This window comes from Bufo gargarizans, chromosome 1, assembly GCF_014858855.1.
Source record: "Bufo gargarizans isolate SCDJY-AF-19 chromosome 1, ASM1485885v1, whole genome shotgun sequence".
Classification (NCBI taxonomy): Eukaryota; Metazoa; Chordata; class Amphibia; order Anura; family Bufonidae; genus Bufo; species Bufo gargarizans.
In genome coordinates, this window is record NC_058080.1 from 656,770,371 (window position 1) to 656,789,243 (window position 18,873).

The window sequence follows — 18,873 nt, forward strand, 5'->3', positions numbered from 1 at the left end:
TTGTTGTTTGCTTCACAATAAAAAACATACAAACATCTTCAAAAGTTGTGGACATGTTCTGTAAATTAAATTATGCAAATCCTCAAACAATCCATGTTAATTCCAGGTTGTGAGGCACCAAAATACGGAAAAAGTCAAGGGGGTGAATACTTTTGCAAGGCACTGTAAATGTACACAAATGTAGCTTTTAGAAGTTAGGTTGTTATTATACTGTATATTGTGTACATAACTAATAATAAGGGAATTCCGTAGCAGAACATGGAAGCTGTCTCATCATCCTGTTCCTGAGATATACTCCTAATACATTTATGAAGTTCATTCAAACTGGACTTACCAGCTTGGGCTCATTCTTATATAGTACTAATAGTACATAATGCTACCTGGAATATCTGGTGAGAAGACTGCAGAACTTTTCAAAAAGGACCAGAGATCCCCTTCAATGAAGGTGTGTATTTATATGATATAATGATATAGCCACCATTTTCCTTTTTTCTTTTCCAAGTGTTTTTAGATAAACGTCTTGTCCCTGCAGTTCCTTCCATGTAAATGAACTATTTGGACTTGTGTGTTAATATCTATTAAATCATTTCATGAATGGCAGGCACTATAAAAATATTACATGCTCCAAAAAATTGCTATAAATGTCTTAACTACATTCTTTTCCCTGTACAGCTACAGCTTAACTACATTCTTTTCCCTGTTCCCTTTTCACATGATACAAGAAAGCGGAATCTTCATTTTGGCAAAAATGCAGAACATTGCCGAAGCAGGTTAAACGCTAATGAATCTACTTACGAAAAAGTCAGCTTTGCCAGGGAAGCGACAGAAAAATAAGTAATTCCTATGAAGTTTGAATAATTTAATCCCAACATTTTATATAAATTATAGTAAATTCTTATATTATGGTAAACGTCTTACTGTATTACAAATATAAAGATCTGAATTATAGTTCTGACCTTTCTTACCTGGGATATATTGTTTCTCACTAAAGATATTGATGGCATATCTCTCTGGAAATTACTTTCAGTCGGTGGGAATTCAGATGACCCCTGCCAGTTGCTAAGCTAGGAAACTGCTATGCCGCTGTGTGTGTGTTGGGAGGGTGGAGGTTCATATGAATTTCTGGTTTCATACACCAAACTTGATCTAGTTTGCGCTGGAGTGATCAGGCCTCTTAATAAATTAGACGCATCTTTGGCCCTCTGTGCCGGAAACACAAATCTACGATAGCTAACAAAGTATAATTTATAGTTAATTTGCTGCGCTGTGGGAGATCACACCCCTCCCCTAAGCCCCATACACTTTTCAGGAAAGTGGTTAGCGCAATATAAACCCCCAAAAACTCATAACTTATTTTTTGTGCAAATGGTACTTGTGAAAAAAATTCTACTTTTTGCCGCCACTTTACTTGCGCATAGAGTTTGATAAATTCCTTCCCCCCTTACGTAGACATATTTCGAATTTTAAATAGCAGCAGACGTCTGGCCGCATTATTCTTTTGAAAAGAAAATAAATTACTGAAATTAGATTATGTATAGGCTAAAACCCCCATTCTAATATGCTAAAATCTGAGATTTTTAGCCAATATCATTTGATCTAAACACATCTGTGCCTGCCTACCACAGCAAGGTGATCTCAGTCAGGCAGAAACCAACTCTATTTAATACCTGTCTCTATGCCAGTGGGCATCTACATTCAGGATAGCATACCCTGCATAATGTACTGCTACTTGTTACCTCTATGTGCATTCGAGCATCCAATGAAAGGAAGAGCAAACACAGCTAAAAGTCCTAACCAAAGCAGTCTGTGGAATATGCGCACTGGAGACAGCCAATCCTTAGGTGGGATAATAGGAGTGCATTCAGTATATACCAATATTTTTTTTTTTTTCATTATTCTTTTGAAACCAACCTTATAGTCAACCAACAAGCATGCAGCTTCGTAATCTGGAGCCTCACACTTCTAGCTTTAATGTATTCTTTCTGTAATTTGCTACATTACATACTATCGCTAGCTTTTTCCATACTGCTGTTATTCTGCGGGCCATTTGCTGAATTTGTCATGCAGCATGCATTTTCATCTCCGCTGCACACAGGTTGGCTGCGGACTGTTCTGCTCAGATTGGATATGTTCCCAAGTCTTCCTGTTCATCTACATATACTGAATATACAACTGAACAGAAAGACTCCGGAACGCATCCGGTATACAGTATGCAGCTGAACAGTAAGTTTGGGAACACATCCAGACAGGAACTGACTGGAAAAGCCCACAGCCAGTCTGGTCAAAGCAGAGATGGCAGCAGCTCATCAGATGGGTAAGTACCGGAGAAACAATCTTTCATCCACAGGTGAGAAGACTACAGAACTTTTCTATATGATCTAATGATATAACCACCATGTCACAGCAACCATTTTCCTTTTAATCTTTCTTATCTTTTTAGATAAAAGTTTCATGTAAATGGACTATTTAGACTTGTTTATTAATATCTACTTAATTGCTTCATGAATGGCAGAGGCTGTAAAATGTTTCCTGCCCCATAAAATAGCTTTAAATGTCTTAGGGTGCATTCACATCACTGTTTAGCTTTCTGTTCTTCTGATCCGTGGGAATCCATCGGCGGACGCTACTTCCACCAGCACCTGCATGCCGCGGACACAGGTCGTGCTACATCATTATCTGGCCATGTATTTTTCATATCTAAACGCGAGTACAGATAATTATCTGACCACATCATGTATTGAGGGCTATATTTGCCTCCTGATTATTCAGTTTGTGATTGAATTTACTACAAATATACATGTCCGTCATTCAATTTTAACAGGTGTCTGTTAACATCTCTTGATAACCATATGCCGACATCCTTAGTGAAATTGTGCTCTCTTCCTTCTTTTTTTGCTATTGGTAGTGGACTACTTTCTCTGTATCTACAGATCTTTAGGTCCCCTGATAAGCCCTGAAACTACTGGGTGAAACGCGCCCAGAGACATGGATACTATCTGATATATTCCACAGACTAGCTTCTTTAGCCGACTCTCCACATTATTCTCCATTTCTGTAGATCTTATCCACCTTTCTTTTTTCTTGTTTGATCCATTTTGGCATAATTTCTGTTTATTATTTTTGGTACCATTTGACACATATGCGTTTGGCTACTAGTTATTTTTTACCAATGTAATCATTGGATAATCACCCCGATATCAGGGCCATCCCAGGGATCATAGGAGGTTCGAGACATGGGTTCTCCCCTATCGGGGTGGCTATTCCGTTTATAGGTAGGGTATCAAGTACAGGGTGATAAATAGGGATAGCACCCCATACATTCATCTCTCTACCATTACCCACCTATGTCCAACAACAGTCGGAAGTAGCTTGTATTTATTATTTTCTTTTGATTTTCATTTTTTCTATTATCTCGTATTGGGGGTTATTGTTTTAGTTAAGATATTAAAGGTTATATTTTATAACGGTGGTTTTCTGAGATTCTCCAATTGTAATGGCCATACTTGATAATTGTACCCTCTGACGGGTTACTGTTCTAGCTGTGAAGTCATTCTTCTGATCCATCAGAAGAATAGAGAGAGGAAAAAAAAACAGGATCCAGTAACATTTTTTATCCTGTTGCCTTAGTTGTCATCCGTTTGAGCCATTTCCGTCTGAGATCCGTTTTTTATACGGGGAAAAACTGCATTCAGTACTTTTGTTTCCATTAAAAAAAAAAAGGATCTCAGATGGAAATGACTCAAACGGATGACAACTGATGCCACAGGATCCGTTTTTTTTACTGGATCCTGTAAAAAAACAATCCTATGCAATCCTATGCATAACTGATGCAACAGGATCCGTTTTTTTACAGGATCCTGTTTTTTCTCTCTCTCTTCTTCTTACGAATCAGAAGAATGGAAAGCTAAACTGTGATGTGAATGCACCCTCAGCTACATTCTCCTCCCTGTACAGCAGATTCACATGATAGAAGAAATCTTCATTTTGGCAGAAATGTAGAACTTTGCCGGAGCAGGTTAAACGTTAATGAATCCTCTTACTAAAAGTCAGCTTTGCCAAAGCAGCGGAAGAAAAAGAATTTGCAGTGAAACTTAAGGGAAAAAAGCCTTTACTTGGCTCTGTGCTTATAACAGTACCTCCTGCTGCTAGAAAGTGTTTGATGTAAGATAGAAATAGCAGCTGCAACCCGTGTGGTCTGTGCGCTCTTTAATGTCCTTGACATCTATAGCAGAATCTTATCTTATAAAAATTTTCGTAAAGGACTCAGCCCTGCATGAATGGAATAGACAGATGTGTGGGACAACCAGTAATAGAAATAGACTATGTACATGATGATGGTATATACTGCTACCTTCCATTCTGTCATTAATACTACTTATTTCCTATTAATAATTGATGTGATATATATAAATTAGCATAAACTACGGTACTTCTTTTGAGGTCTAGTTCCTGGGACAACTAATAGCACTAATGGCAAGTATGGAATTATCAGGATTTGTTCCGTGTGTTTACCACCTGATACGTATACCCATCAAAAATTACCAGACCACATGAGATATAGATATAATTTATTAACACAATTCATAATTAACAATCCATACATAAAAATAAGTGCAGGGAAAAGGCGACATCCACATCAGGAGACACAAATGGTGACTCAATTCCACACATGAACAATAATAAAGTGCAAGTGCATATTGCATATAAATATCAAATCTATATAATGCAAAGAGTCTATTTACCCATTATGTGTCCCCTCTGGGATGGCGCCAGCCCCGACGCTCGTTTCGGCAAACCTTTGGGGCCGGCGTCATCTCCAAGGGACACACATTAAATGCAATGACCAACCAATCCTGAACCCCATAACCTAATTAAAAGATATATAACATCTGAATACATGGTGCTAGAACGAGAGGGAAGGAAAGGATGGAGGCGCATTAGTGAAACACGAAGTATCGCGCGATGTCAGCGGTGACGTTACAGTCACATGACTACCCGTCAAAGCACGTGATATCCCGGCAAACCCGCGATACTCAGATCGCGAAAATGCCCATGGGCTCAAGCATGGTATAACGCATGCGCAGGCCCAATGCATGTCAACATTTCAAGCAGAATGGTAGTAGTTGGAATATCATGATCGAGCTTAGTGGGTATATCATAAAGCACATTTTCGTCTCCGCTTTTCACCAAATAGTCTCTCAGATTCTTAGATCTCCTTGCCACCAGAGAAGGGCCTGAAGAGACATATTTCGCCATGACCGGGTCTGTTAAAAGAACTGGCCATAACTTCTCCAAACACAGTCTCATTTCATGCCATCTAGAATGGTAATCTGTTTTAAACCTTGTTTTGTTATCCTCTGGTCTCATCTTCCTGGAATAAAGTAGGTGTGAACGGGTACACGACTTTTCCCTTTTATATGCAGTCTTGATAGAACGTTGGCTGTATGCCTTGTTAGAGAAAAGTTGCCTCAATTCTTGCGCACGTTCTTTAAATGTATCTTCAGTAGAACATATCCTGCGCACCCGTAAAAACTGCCCAACTGGAATAGATCTAATAATCTGTGGGGGGTGAGATGAAGAAGCATGTAAATACAAATTAACTGCTGTAGATTTCTGCTAAAGACATTTGTCTGAATCAAACCGTCTGTTGCCCTCCAGAGTTGTACATCTAAAAAATCTATGACATCTTTATAAAATTTGTACGTAAGTTTGATGTTCTTCGTTTTCTCGATCAAAGTAGCAAAGAATGTCTGTAACTGTAGTTAATCACCCTGCCAGATCAGAAACACATCGATGTACCGCGCCCAAAAAATGGCGCGGTCCATCAATGGATGCTGGTCTGACAGGAAAAGTCTCTCTCCCACAGCCCCAGGGACAGATTAGCATACAAGGGCGCACATGGCGCCCCCATCACTGTCCCCTGAAGCTGTAGGTAGAAGGACCCGTCAAAAATAAAAGAGAATTGAAGATCAGGGTGCGCAAACATGTTCAGGATATTATATCTGCTAGAAATGAAACAGATGAGTCCAAGTTGAAACCAGTTGCTAGGCATTTCAAATTCCATCATTGTTGTGACCCGGCCGGGTTAAAGGTTCGTTAGAGAAGTGGACGTGCCTAAGGCTCAAGAAAGTGCACAATAGGGTAGTACGTTCGATTAGATGGTAACAAAGGTGTACACTAAAGGCTCACCTTGTGGGGTTGTACTAATATAGGCACAACCCTATTGAAGGCTTGTCAGTGTCACACAAGAGTCGGTCCTTGGGTGTTTCCGCAGGTCGGGGTTCCTTCAGTAGGGATGTCCATTCCCTCTGGAAAGGTGCTTTAGGTAAAAAGGAAATCCTGCTCTGGTGCTTAAAACCCAATTCTGATAGTCTTGAATGTACAAAGGTTTCTTTATTCCATAAAAAATGTGCAGAAGTAAAAACAACGCATTTTGGGGAGTTCAGATCCCCTTCATCAGGTGGACATTAATAGCTGATATAGTGTAGGGTATATATACACATAAAAACTGCCAAAAACTGCACCAGTAGATGTGGATACCTAGTCATGGGACCACCCACAGGTGCTGTGCTTTCAGGATGCTATTGGCGAGAATATTTATCTAATTACCCACTGTTTGACATGTTCTAGCACAGCGGTGGTGTAACATGCCACATGTCCTTGTCCGAAGGTATATGTAGGACTCACCACAAGAGAATTGAAGATCAGGGTGTGCGAACATGTTGCTAGAGATGAATCCAAGTTGAAACTAGTTGCTAGGCATTTCAAATTCCATCATTGTTGTGACCCGGCCTGGTTAAAGGTTCGGGCCATCGATTACGTTTTGAAGAACATGCGCACTGGAGATATCTCAAGGAGATTGGCTCAATTGGAATGCAAGTGTATCTGGAAGTTGAATATGTTACGTCCTAATGGTTTAAATGAATTATCTGGCTTTTCATCCTTCTTATAGGCATTCTTCGAATCTGCATACTGTTTGTTTTAATATATTTTAAGATATTTTAACCATTAACTTTTTATTTTCACTGTTATTTTCACATTTGAAAATCCGAGGAATAAAGATTTTCGTTATTTTTGGTATGTATCACGTGGGATCACTTTTTTTCTTTATTATTTTTTATTATTATTTTTTCTTAATTTTTTGGTCATCCAGTGTTGATCTCCGTACTGATGTAGTAAAGATAAAGGGAAGGAGGGAGGGAGGGGTGGGAGGTAAAGTATAAGAAAGTGAAAAGTGGGAAGAGAGAGAGGAGAAGAGAAAGGAAAAAAGAAAAAGTATCTTAAGAATATTATTTCTTTTATTTATTATATATACAGTATATATATATATATATATATATATATATATATATATAATTTTTTTTGTCACCAGTGCACTTTGTTTCTTATGTACGGCATACATATTAGGACATCCTCAGACATTATCCACAACTCCCTCCTCCGTCAGGCAAAACTCCCTCCTCCGTCAGGCAAAACTCCCTCCTCCGTCAGGCAAACCTCCATCAGTCCTCCTCCCTCAGACCAAACTCCCTCCTCCATCAGACTAAACTCCCTCCTCCGTCAGCACAAACTCCATCAGTCCTCCTCCCTCAGACTAAACTCCCTCCTCCGTCAGACTAAACTCCCTCCTCCATCAGCCAAAACTCCCTCCTCCCTCATCCAAAACTCCCTCCTACCTTAGACGTCAGCCAAAACTCCCTCCTCCGTCAGGCAAAACTACATCAGTCCTTCTCCCTCAGACTAAACTGCCTCCTCCGTCAGGTTAAACTCCCTCCTCCATCAGCCAAAACTCTCTCCTCCTTCAGACGTCAGCCAAAACTCCCTCCTCCTTCAGACGTCAGCCAAAACTCCCTCATCCCTCAGACATCAGTCAAAAAATACCTCCTCCATCCGCCCTCAGCCCAAACTCCATCAGCCGTCAGGGGTCAGACATCAGGTGTCAGCCCTCAGCCTGAACTCCATCAGCCGTAGTAATAGAATGTAAAATATGTTTACAGCAAGCGCTGGCACCACAGACCATTGTCTTCACACATTATATATATATTATGGACACTAATACCAGTCACCAGTACTGGATACAAGTTTCCTTGGTGTATAATGGAGGCACGCCGTGTTCAGCTAGTGACATACATGGGCTTCTCTCCAGCACACGTTACATCAGCAGCCGCTAGAGACTGGTTCGCCTACAAGTTAATGAGTTTCCTTTGCTTTCTTTTCCTAACAGCAGATGGTTCCATAGTTCAGGGGTTAGCATGCTGGCCTTGTAAACCAGAGGTCATGAGTTCAAATTTTGCTGGGACCTTCGCAAATTTTTTTTTGTCTCTTAATATTTGTACTATTGCTTATTCGGTTTAGTAAGCAAAGAACATTTTAGCGCAATTTATCATATGAAATATGCTTTCTGTTATCATATAAATATGACAGGTCTGCTTACACATAATTCAGGATAGATAGAAAGATGAATGATAAATGAGATGATGGGGGTAGACTTATGATGGGTGGATGATGGCATATATGTCATGATTTGGTTCTTTTACTGTTCTGGGGGCACAAATCAATGCATGCCTCCATTATACACCAAGGAAACTTGTATCCAGTACTGGTGACTGGTATTAGTGTCCATAATATATATATAATTTGTGAAGACAATGGTCTGTGGTGCCAGCGCTTGCTGCAAACATATTTTACATTCTATTACTACGGCTGATGGAGTTTAGGCTGAGGGTTGACACCTGATGTCTGACCCCTGATGGCTGATGGAGTTTAGGCTGAGGGATAACAACTGATGTCTGACCACTGACGGCTGATGGAGTTTAGGCTGAGGGCTGACACCTGATGTCTGACCCCTGACGGCTGATGGAGTTTAGGCTGAGGGCTGACACCTGATGTCTGACCCCTGACGGCTGATGGAGTTTAGGCTGAGGGATAACAACTGATGTCTGACCACTGACGGCTGATGGAGTTTAGGCTGAGAGATAACAACTGATGTCTGACCACTGACGGCTGATGGAGTTTAGGCTGAGAGATAACAACTGATGTCTGACCACTGACGGCTGATAGAGTTTGGGCTGAGGGCTGATGGAGGAGGTATTTTTTGACTGACATCTGAGGGACGAGGGAGTTTTGGATGAGGGAGGAGGGAGTTTTGGCTGACATCTGAGGTAGGATGGAGTTTGGGCTGATGGAGGATGGAGTTTTGCCTGACGGAGAAGGGAGTTGTGGATGGTGTCTGAGGATGTCCTAATATGTATGCTGTAATTATGTCATTTATCATGTATAAATGCATTAAGTCATTTATCTTCACAGGTATTTGATCATTAGCACACTTCATGCATCATGATTTGTTCACATTTACATATGTATTTTTTAAGCTAATAATATTTATTATCTAATTATTATTTTTTATTTTATGTTTGTTTATTTAATTATTTCTAAGACATTTTTGTTTGTGAACCATGTATTATATTGTTTTGTTCACACTGCACATTTTTGTTTGTAGTGCACCGCATACATCTTTCAACCCATTTATACACATTCATATATTAATTTTTTCACACATTTTCTTACACATTTTGTCACTTAGGTTTAAACACTCTTAGATCATTTATTTTATTACTTCAAGATTATGTGCTTTATGATATATCCACTAAGCTCGATCATGGCATTCCAAATACTATCTATTCCATTCTGCTTGATATGTTGATATGCGTTGGGCCCGTGCATGCGTTATACCACGCTTGATCTCATCGGCATTTTCTCAATCTAAGTTTAGTGGGTTTGCTGGAGATATCACATGCTTTGATGGGTGGTCACCACTGGCCATGCGCGATACTTCGTGTTTCACTAATACGCCTCCATCCTTTCCTTCACTCTCGTTCTAGAGCCACGTATCCAGATGTTATATATCTTTTAATTAGGTTGTGGGGTTCATGATTGGTTGGTCATTGTATTTAATGTGTGTCCCTCGGAGATGACGCCAACCCCAGACGAAGGTCTGCCAAAACGCGCGTTGGGGCTGGCTCCATCCCAGAGTAGACATATAATGGGTAAAAAGACTCTTTTCATTATATGGATTTGATATTTATATGCAATATGCATTTGCACTTAATTATTTTTCATGTGTGGAATTGAGTCACCATTTGTGTCTCATGTGGATGTCGCCTTTGCCTTGCACTTGTTTTTATGTATGGATTGTTAATTATGAATTGTATTAATAAATTATATTAATATCTCATGCGGTCTGGTAATTTTTGATGGGTATATGTGCATGCGTTTTTGCAATAGGCATGTGTGGATTGAGCACTGCATGGTATTGATATCTATGGGCGGTTGCTCCATTTTCGATGATTCAGTGGTTTCAATTTTTGGGGGTTTATCTGATATGTTTATGGTAAACTAATCACAGAAAAAAATACCCATTTAACACATCTCCCTGAACCTGTTGATCTTGAGCTAATTAGAATTAATCTTCTAATTACCGCCCATCGATGTACTTAATGATATGTAAGTGATATGTACTATGATAACTAATTGTAAAATTGATCTACAGATCTAGCAGGGTTAGCACTCCAGCTCTTAACTCTAATTTCTTAACTCATCGTGTTATCTTGTGACAAAAGCCATTGAAAAGCAATTGAAGGTGTTTTCTTAGATTAGATAACACAACTCAGAAATCTCAGAAAACAGGAGTGTTAGCTCAACGCCATCCGTATGTAATACTAACCCTTACAAGATCTTATTTCATCTGCATTATTGCAATAGTGCAATTCTACTATTGTATTTACAGCCCGAGAGGCAATATCTGTCATATAATAAGATATTAATTATATTTACCATCTATGTGCATATAATTTGATAGAATTTATTGTTCTAATGACAGTAACTGCCCATCCAACCTAGATGTTACCAGTTTTTCCATCAATATCTGATCGTGGGGGTCTGACAACGTGCATCCACCGGTTGGGTGGTGTTGGGCACCCACCAATCAGATCTTGATGACCCATCACTATAAAAATACTGGAATATTCTCTTAAATTTGGGAAATAATAGGTTATCAGGGCTCTACAGCCTAGCTGCAACTATCAGTATCCTCTCTTGTCCATGAGCTATGCCTGGAATCGCAGTTTAGCCGATTGAAATGAATGGTGTGGACTTTAAAGGGTTTCTGTCACCTGAAAAATGGGTATTAAGCTGGCTGATAGTAGCGATGTGCTAATGTCAGCTGAACATAACTATATTAGTGCCATCTCACTGGCTGCCTCTGTTATTGAGAAAAACAAACTTTTATAATATGCTAATCAGCCTCTAGGAGCGGGGGGGGGGGGGGGGCGTTGCCCCTGCTCCTAGAGGCTCCATTCTCCCACCTCTGGCCACACCCTGCTACACTAGATTGCCAGGACCAGCATCGTTGGTCTCCTACCTCCGGCCCTGTCTGCAGTGTAAATCTTGCGCCGTTCAGTATTTAGCGCAGGCGCAGTGAGTGAAGGGCGCTCGCCGGCTGCCAGCTTCCTCACTGTGCCTGCACCGAATACTGAACAGCGCGATATTTACACTGCAGACAGGGCCGGAGGTAGGAGACCAACGATGCCTGGTCCTGGCAATCTAGTGTAGCAGGGTGTGGCCAGAGGTGGGAGAATGGAGCCTCTAGGAGCAGGAACAACGCCCCCCCCCCCCCCGCTCCTAGAGGCTAATATTATAAAAGTTTGTTTTTCTCAATAACAGAGGCAGCAGTGCTGTAGATGGCACTAATATAGTTATGTTCAGCTGACATTAGCACATCGCTACTGTCAGCCAGCTTAATACCCATTTTTCAGGTGACAGAAACCCTTTAATACCAGATACAGCCCATGGACAAAATAATAAAAAAAAGCTGACTTTTTATGTGTTCTCTAAAGAACAATGAAGCCTTCAGTCCTACAGAGCCATTTATTAAGCATTTTTATTTCCTAACATATAGACTGGTTTCAAAAGTTGTGTGAATCTCCAGAGGAAGAAAAAACATTTCTAAATATTAGCGAGCAGAGGGCAGATGAAATGTGGTTGTGTCCTGGTTGTACTGGGAATTATACCTCTTCTCCATTGTTAATGAAATCAAAGTTATAGTTCCATCAGGTTAAATTATTGCCTTATGATTTAACTGAGAAAAATTCCAAGAAAGGCAAGTTCATCGTGACTTTAACAACTGTTGTTTTACCTCAGGTGTCTCAGTATTTGCAAGACTTTGTATTAGTAAAACATTCTGGCCGACAGATTTCATAGAATTGTGTGGAAAACAATCTTATTTTTGGTGGCAGATTCAGATGGTACATTTTCAAAACAGTGAGTAGGATGCATGGGCAGAAATCCTGTGTGTGTATGCTACTATATTGTGATCATCTTGGAGGGGATTGTATATGTGGTATCCTCCAGAGTCCGTATCTATACTATATGCTCCCATGTTTATCTAGGAATGCATTGTATATGCGGTATCCTCCATATCTATATAATATCTTCTCCCATGTTTACTGTATCTAGGAAAGTATTGTATATGTGGTATCCATCACATCTAAACTATACCATCTGCTCCCATGTTTATCTAGGAAAGTATTGTATATGTGGTATCCTCCATATCTATATTATACTATCTGCTCCCATGTTTACTGTATCTAGGAAAGTATTGTATATGTGGTATCCTCCATATCTATACTATACCATCTGCTCCCATGTTTATCTAGGAAAGTATTATATATGTGGTATCCTCCACATCTATACTATTCTATACTATCTGATCCTAATGTGTGTTTATTTTGGAAGTTATTGTACATGTGGTATCCTCCACATCTATACTATGTGCTCCCATGCTTCTTTTCTAATGTATAGAATATGTGGTATCCTCCATATTCTATACGATCTACTTCCATGATCATCTAAGAAGGTATTGTATCTGTGGCATCCTCCACATCTATACTATACTATCTGCTCCTATGCTCATTTTGGAATGTATGGTATATGGGGTATCCTCAACATGCATACTATACTATCTTCTCCCATGTTCATTTTGGAAGGTATTGCATTTTGGATCCTCCATATCTATACTATAGTATCTGCTCCTATGTTCATCGTGGATTTTACCATATATGTGGTATCCTCCACAGCTATACTATAGTATTTGTGGTGTCCTCCACATCCATACTATAATCTACTCCCATGTCAGCACTGCTGCCTTGCAACATATATATGGAGTGTGTATTTTTTTGCACTATTTGTCTGGGTTTTCCCTGGGTACTCTGGTTTCCTCCCACACGCCAAAGACATACTGATTGGGGACAGCCAATGATCATGGTGTTTGAGCCTTCTTAAAAGAAATAGGATCCAGCACTTGTTAAAAATCTTTGTTGCGCTTTACTTTATTTCGTAGCAGACGACTTACAAGAACATGACACCCCACAAAAGCTTTTGTTATAATTCGTCATTGGTTATGTTTGAGCCTTCTTCATACGCATTTAGTGGCATAAGTCACCTCTAGACATCCACGTTAAAATACTCTACATAGAAAAGAATATTCAAGAGAAAGAATGAACTTTAGCCACATTAAGTATTATTTACAGTCAGGTCCATAAATATTGGGACATCGACACAATTCTAACATTTTTGGCTCTATACACCTCCACAATGGATTTGAAATGAAACAAACAATATGTGCTTTACCTGCAGACTGTCAGCTTTAATTTGAGGGTATTTACATCCAAATCAGGTGAACGGTGTAGGAATTACAACAGTTTGCATATGTGCCTCCCACTTGTTAAGGGACTAAAAGTAATGGGACCGAATAATAATCATAAATCAAACTTTCACTTTTTAATACTTGGTTGCAAATCCTTTGCAGTAAATTACAGTCTGAAGTCTGGAAATAGCAAATAGCACACTCGAAATGAACTCTGGACCTATTATCTGCTCATTGTAATTGGGATAATGAGGGAATAACACACACCTGGCCATGGAAGCCATTTGTCCTATTACTTTTGGTCCCTTAACAAGTGGGAGGCACATATGCAAAGTGTTGTAATTCCTACACCGTTCACCTGATTTGGATGTAAATACCCTCAAATTAAAGCTGACAGTCTGCAGGTAAAGCACATCTTGTTTGTTTCATTTCAAATCCATTGTGGTGGTGTATAGAGCCCAAAATGTTAGAATTGTGTCGATGTCCCAATATGTGTGGCAGTTTTAGGGTACAGAGGAAGGTAGACATATACTGATAATGTAATGTTTGTTGTCGCGTTGTAATACAGTCAATAAAATTAAAGGGATCCTGAACCGAACATAAAGAGACAAGAACCTTACTTATGCTGAGTAAGGCAACTGTTAGCTGCCATAGTCAGGCAGGCAATGAGTGAACACCTGGCATAATAATAATAATATATTTATGTAGTTCCAACATATTCAGCAGCGTTTTACAATGAGGTTTATGGGTCTCTCTCTAAAACAGCGGAGTAAGCATAAAAATAAGAAAACCAGCTCTCCATTTATTTTCTGCCTGGATGCGGCAGTCACCTTGCCTGATAAAACAGAGTGCACAAAGTGGTTTGGACTCACCCATGGTGCACTTCACTGCACATTTGAATGCAATTTAAAATTAGTTTTTCTCCAGAATAAAATAACAAAGCAGTGAATTTCCTGGTGACAAACTCCCTTTAAAATATAATGAAATAAACTTTCGATGTGACTATCTTCGGGTGCATGAATTCCATGAGGTGGAAAGTGGTTATCCTTGTTGAAAGACACAGACATAGACACAGATGACTTTGAAGGATGGGAGAAGATGGATTTGGTGGAATCAAACTAAGTTGGAATATGTGACACTTTTAGACCCCTATGACTCTGTTGTACCTAGCAACTGGTGATTGAAAGTCCAACTGAACCCTCCTATACTTCTCTTTTTTGGGGGGGGACATTGTTATTTTTTTTTTGGGGGGGGGGGGCATTAGTGTTATGGATTTAACACACATGCTTTATGAGACATGTTATCTAAACTAAATGCATCTAAATGCGTTAAACAATTGCTTAAAAATCAAGGGGGGGAAACTCTGTAATGACGTAAGTAGTATTAAGGATGAGTTTATTGGTTATTACTCCACTTTATACAGAGCATCATTGGACAGTAAAGCTGAGGAAATTAATAATTTTTTTTATCTGAGATCATCTTTGCAGTATGCTTAATGAACCTATATCAGCTGTGGAGATTCTGATGCTCTGAAAACTGGGTATCTTCCGGCCACAATGGATGAGTCAATTATTATATTGATCTTGAAGAAGGGTAAATTGGAGGTGGACATGGAGTCCTACCGACTAATTTCATTAAGAAATACCAGCGCTAAAATATTTGCCATGGTTCTGGCAATTAGGTTAGCTAAGATCATCCACTCTCTGGTGGGAAAAGATATAACATAGCCGCAGCGTGCATGCTGCTTCATACAGCAGGCACCTACGGCTAATGTCTGCGACCGGCAGTAATGCCGATCGCGGACATTTAACAATTCAGATGCCGTGGTCAATCCTGAATGTTGAAAACCCGGAAGCTTCTGGGTGTGCTCCGCCTCCCCCTGGTGGAGATCGGGAAAGCCGGAACTTGTTAGCAACAAGTAGCAGGGCTCCATAGAAATGCAGTAAAATGCTCATAAACACCAATGCTAATGCATTGGAGTCTATGAGAAAAGCAATCCAATGATTGCTTGTTATAGTTCCCTATATAGTTCCATTTTGGAAACTACCCCCTCAAGGAATTCATAGAATTTAGAAACACATGGCTGTGAAAATGAAAAATTGACTATTATTTCCAATATAAAGTTGCTTTAGCCCCCAATTTTCTATTTTCACAAGGGGTAGCAGTAGAAAATGCACCCCAAAATTTATGCATTTTTTCCTGAATACTGCAACACCTCATACGTGGTCAACCACTGTTTAGGGGCATGGTAGAATTCAGAAGGGTAAAAGCGGCATCAGAGCCAGCACAGAGAACATCGCAGCAGGGGGCGATGGGGGACAATGGGGGGGGCAATGACCACATGTGGGGGACACTTTACTTTATCAGGGGTACTGGGGGCAAGGTGGCAGTGATGCCTGATTTCAGGCTGTGATCTCCAGCGTGGAGATCACAGCCTGAAACCGGCATTTTTTTCAATGAAGCGCTCTGATTGGTTAGTCTGCAGAGAGGTCCCTTGCCGGCTTCCCCGGTGTCTCTGCTCTCCGGGAGAGCGGAGACTCCGGGGCTGTGACACTTTATAGAGTCACAGCCCCGGTAAGCAGATTGGACGTGACTGTACATCTAAATGCAGTAAGTTGCTTGCAATTTGATCATGCAGTTCCGTCCAAATGCGTGAAAGGGTTAAAGGGGTTGTCTCTCTTCATTAAACAGCATTAATCATGTAGAGGGAGTTAATACAAGGCACTTACTAATGTATTGTGATTGTCCATATTGCCTCCTTTTCTGGCTTGATTGATTTTTCAATCACATTATACACTGCTCATTTCCATGGTTCTGACCACCCTGCAATCTAGCAGCAGTGGCCGTGCTTGCACAATATTGGAAAAGTTGCTGACCTATGCGCACGTCCGCAGTCCTGGCCACCAGAGAAGCCTACTCTTTTTCCTATAGTATGCAAACACAACCACCACTGATAGATTGTAGGGTGGTCGTAACCATGGAAACAAGCAGTGTATAATGTGCTGGAAAAATAAATCCAGCCAGCAAAGGAGGCAATATAAACAATCACAATACATTAGTAAGTGCCTTGTATTAACTTTCTCTATATGGTAAATGCCACTTGCTGAAGTGAGACAACTCCTTTAATATAGTTCATCGTCTTTACTATTCTCCTATGATGTTAAGAAAAATTGGTAAATGGCAGGTTTCAAATTGTACAAGATGTTCTTCCCCAGCAGCATCATCATTTCTGCATATTATTTGGGCTTGTCCTGTCATCTATAGTTATTGGCTCCAAGCCTTTGACTTTATAAATTATAGATTCTCCTTATTTTTAAAGCCAAACTCTCTATCTGCTATATTTGGCTGTTAGATGAGGATCTTTCTGGTAGAAACAGATCCCTTATTCAAGAGGCATTATTTCTGGTGCGACTCCTGAATGTTCGCATATGGTTATCTAATAGGGTCCTGGTGCTATACATCTTCTATCTCTTATGGATCTGGTTAGGAGCTATGAAAATCTATATGAGGTAAAATATCGATCTGGTAGGACAGTGACCTAGATTGGGGCTTTTTTTTCTTTCCCTCTTTCCCTCCCCTTCTTCCCCTCCTCTTAATGGGAAAAATCCCCCAGGGCCCTTGCACAAGTAGGATAGGTTGGGATTTGAAATGTATTTATTGATGACTACATTTCTTTCCAGTGATTTAGAATATAATAATAAAATAAAAAAAATGTGACAAGCTTCATATAAAAAATTAAATTTATATTCAGAGCAGTGATTTACCTAATATAGTAATTTATCATCTTTCTTTTCACAGTTCTTGGGGACACTGAAAAGATATTAATTATGGATGAAGCAGTTGAAGTTACAACGGAAGGTAACTCTCTTATTAAGGCAGTATACCAAAGTAGACTACGTCTAACACGACTCCTTTTGGAAGGTGGAGCTTATATCAACGAAAGCAATGATCGTGGAGAGACACCACTCATGATTGCTTGTAAAACAAAACATGTTGACCACCAAAGTGTTAGCAAAGTTAAAATGATTAAATACCTTCTGGAAAACAACGCAGATCCCAATATTCAAGATAAATTTGGAAAAACAGCTTTAATGCATGCTTGCTTGGAGAATGCTGGATCAGAGGTGGTATCTATGCTTTTAGAGAGTGGCGCTGATCCCAGTCTACAGGACCACACTGGATTTTCTGCCCTTGTTTATGCAGTCAACTCAGAAGATAAGGAAACGCTCAAGATTTTGCTAAATGCTTGCAAGGCCAAGGGAAAAGAAGTTATAATCATTACAACAGATAAGTCTCCATCAGGAAGACAGACTACGAGGCAGTATCTAAATGTCCCACCGTCTCCAGGCATTGATCACTGTTCTCCTACACCATGTACATCACCTTCTGAAATTGAGCTAAATACTTCCCCAACACCAATATCAAATGCTTTTGAAGCAGAAAAGGAACTGTTTAACTTTAAAGAGCCTGATTCATGTATTGATTTAAAAGGTTCCTCTGAGCCAGGATCGCCAATAAAAAAGCCTCATATGATGCATTATGGGGCAAAGTTGCCACTCCTTCAAAGATTGCACTCTGAGCCCTGGTTGAAGATTCCTCCATCGCTGCTCCACCAACACAAAGTGTCTTCTCTTCAAGAGGAGCTGCAAGATATAACTCCTGAAGAAGAGCTCTCCCTTAAAATGAATGGCTTAGTATATTCAAAGCGTTTTTTCACTCGACATCAGAGCATTGATGTGAAAGATACTGCTCATCTTCTAAAAACACTTGACTCATCTGGTCCAAGAAAACTGTCATATGATGAAATAAATTCCCAAACACTTTACCCTGAAGGAACACCAAGCAAGACAGAAATCCCTGTTGACCAAGACTCTGATTCAGTGCACACAATTTCAGTTTCAAGCCTAAGGAGCATAGTTCAAAGAAGAAATTTAGGTGCAAACCATTACAGTTCTGACTCCCAGCTGACAAGAAATCATGGTCCGACTATAACAGAGGACAGTAAATCTCTTTTGGAAAAAAAGAAGATGTTTTCTCCCCCATCCTTGCTGTCAGGCTCCCGAGAGTCTCTAGAAAATGTATCTGTCACAGCATTGAGTAGAAGGAACCATGCTCTTCTAGAAAGGCGTGGATCTGGGGCTTTACTTTTAGATCACATAAGCCAAACTAGA

General features: G+C 40.0%; 1 protein-coding gene across 1 annotated transcript in view; it reads left to right on the forward strand.

Annotated features, from left to right (window-relative positions):
- Window positions 1-18,873, forward strand: part of ANKRD34B (ankyrin repeat domain 34B) — a 32,783-nt gene that overhangs the window by 8,612 nt on the left and 5,298 nt on the right. The window contains 1 exon segment of the mRNA XM_044276027.1: window positions 17,501-18,873. Within this exon segment, the coding sequence (XP_044131962.1) occupies window positions 17,501-18,873 (1,373 nt within the window).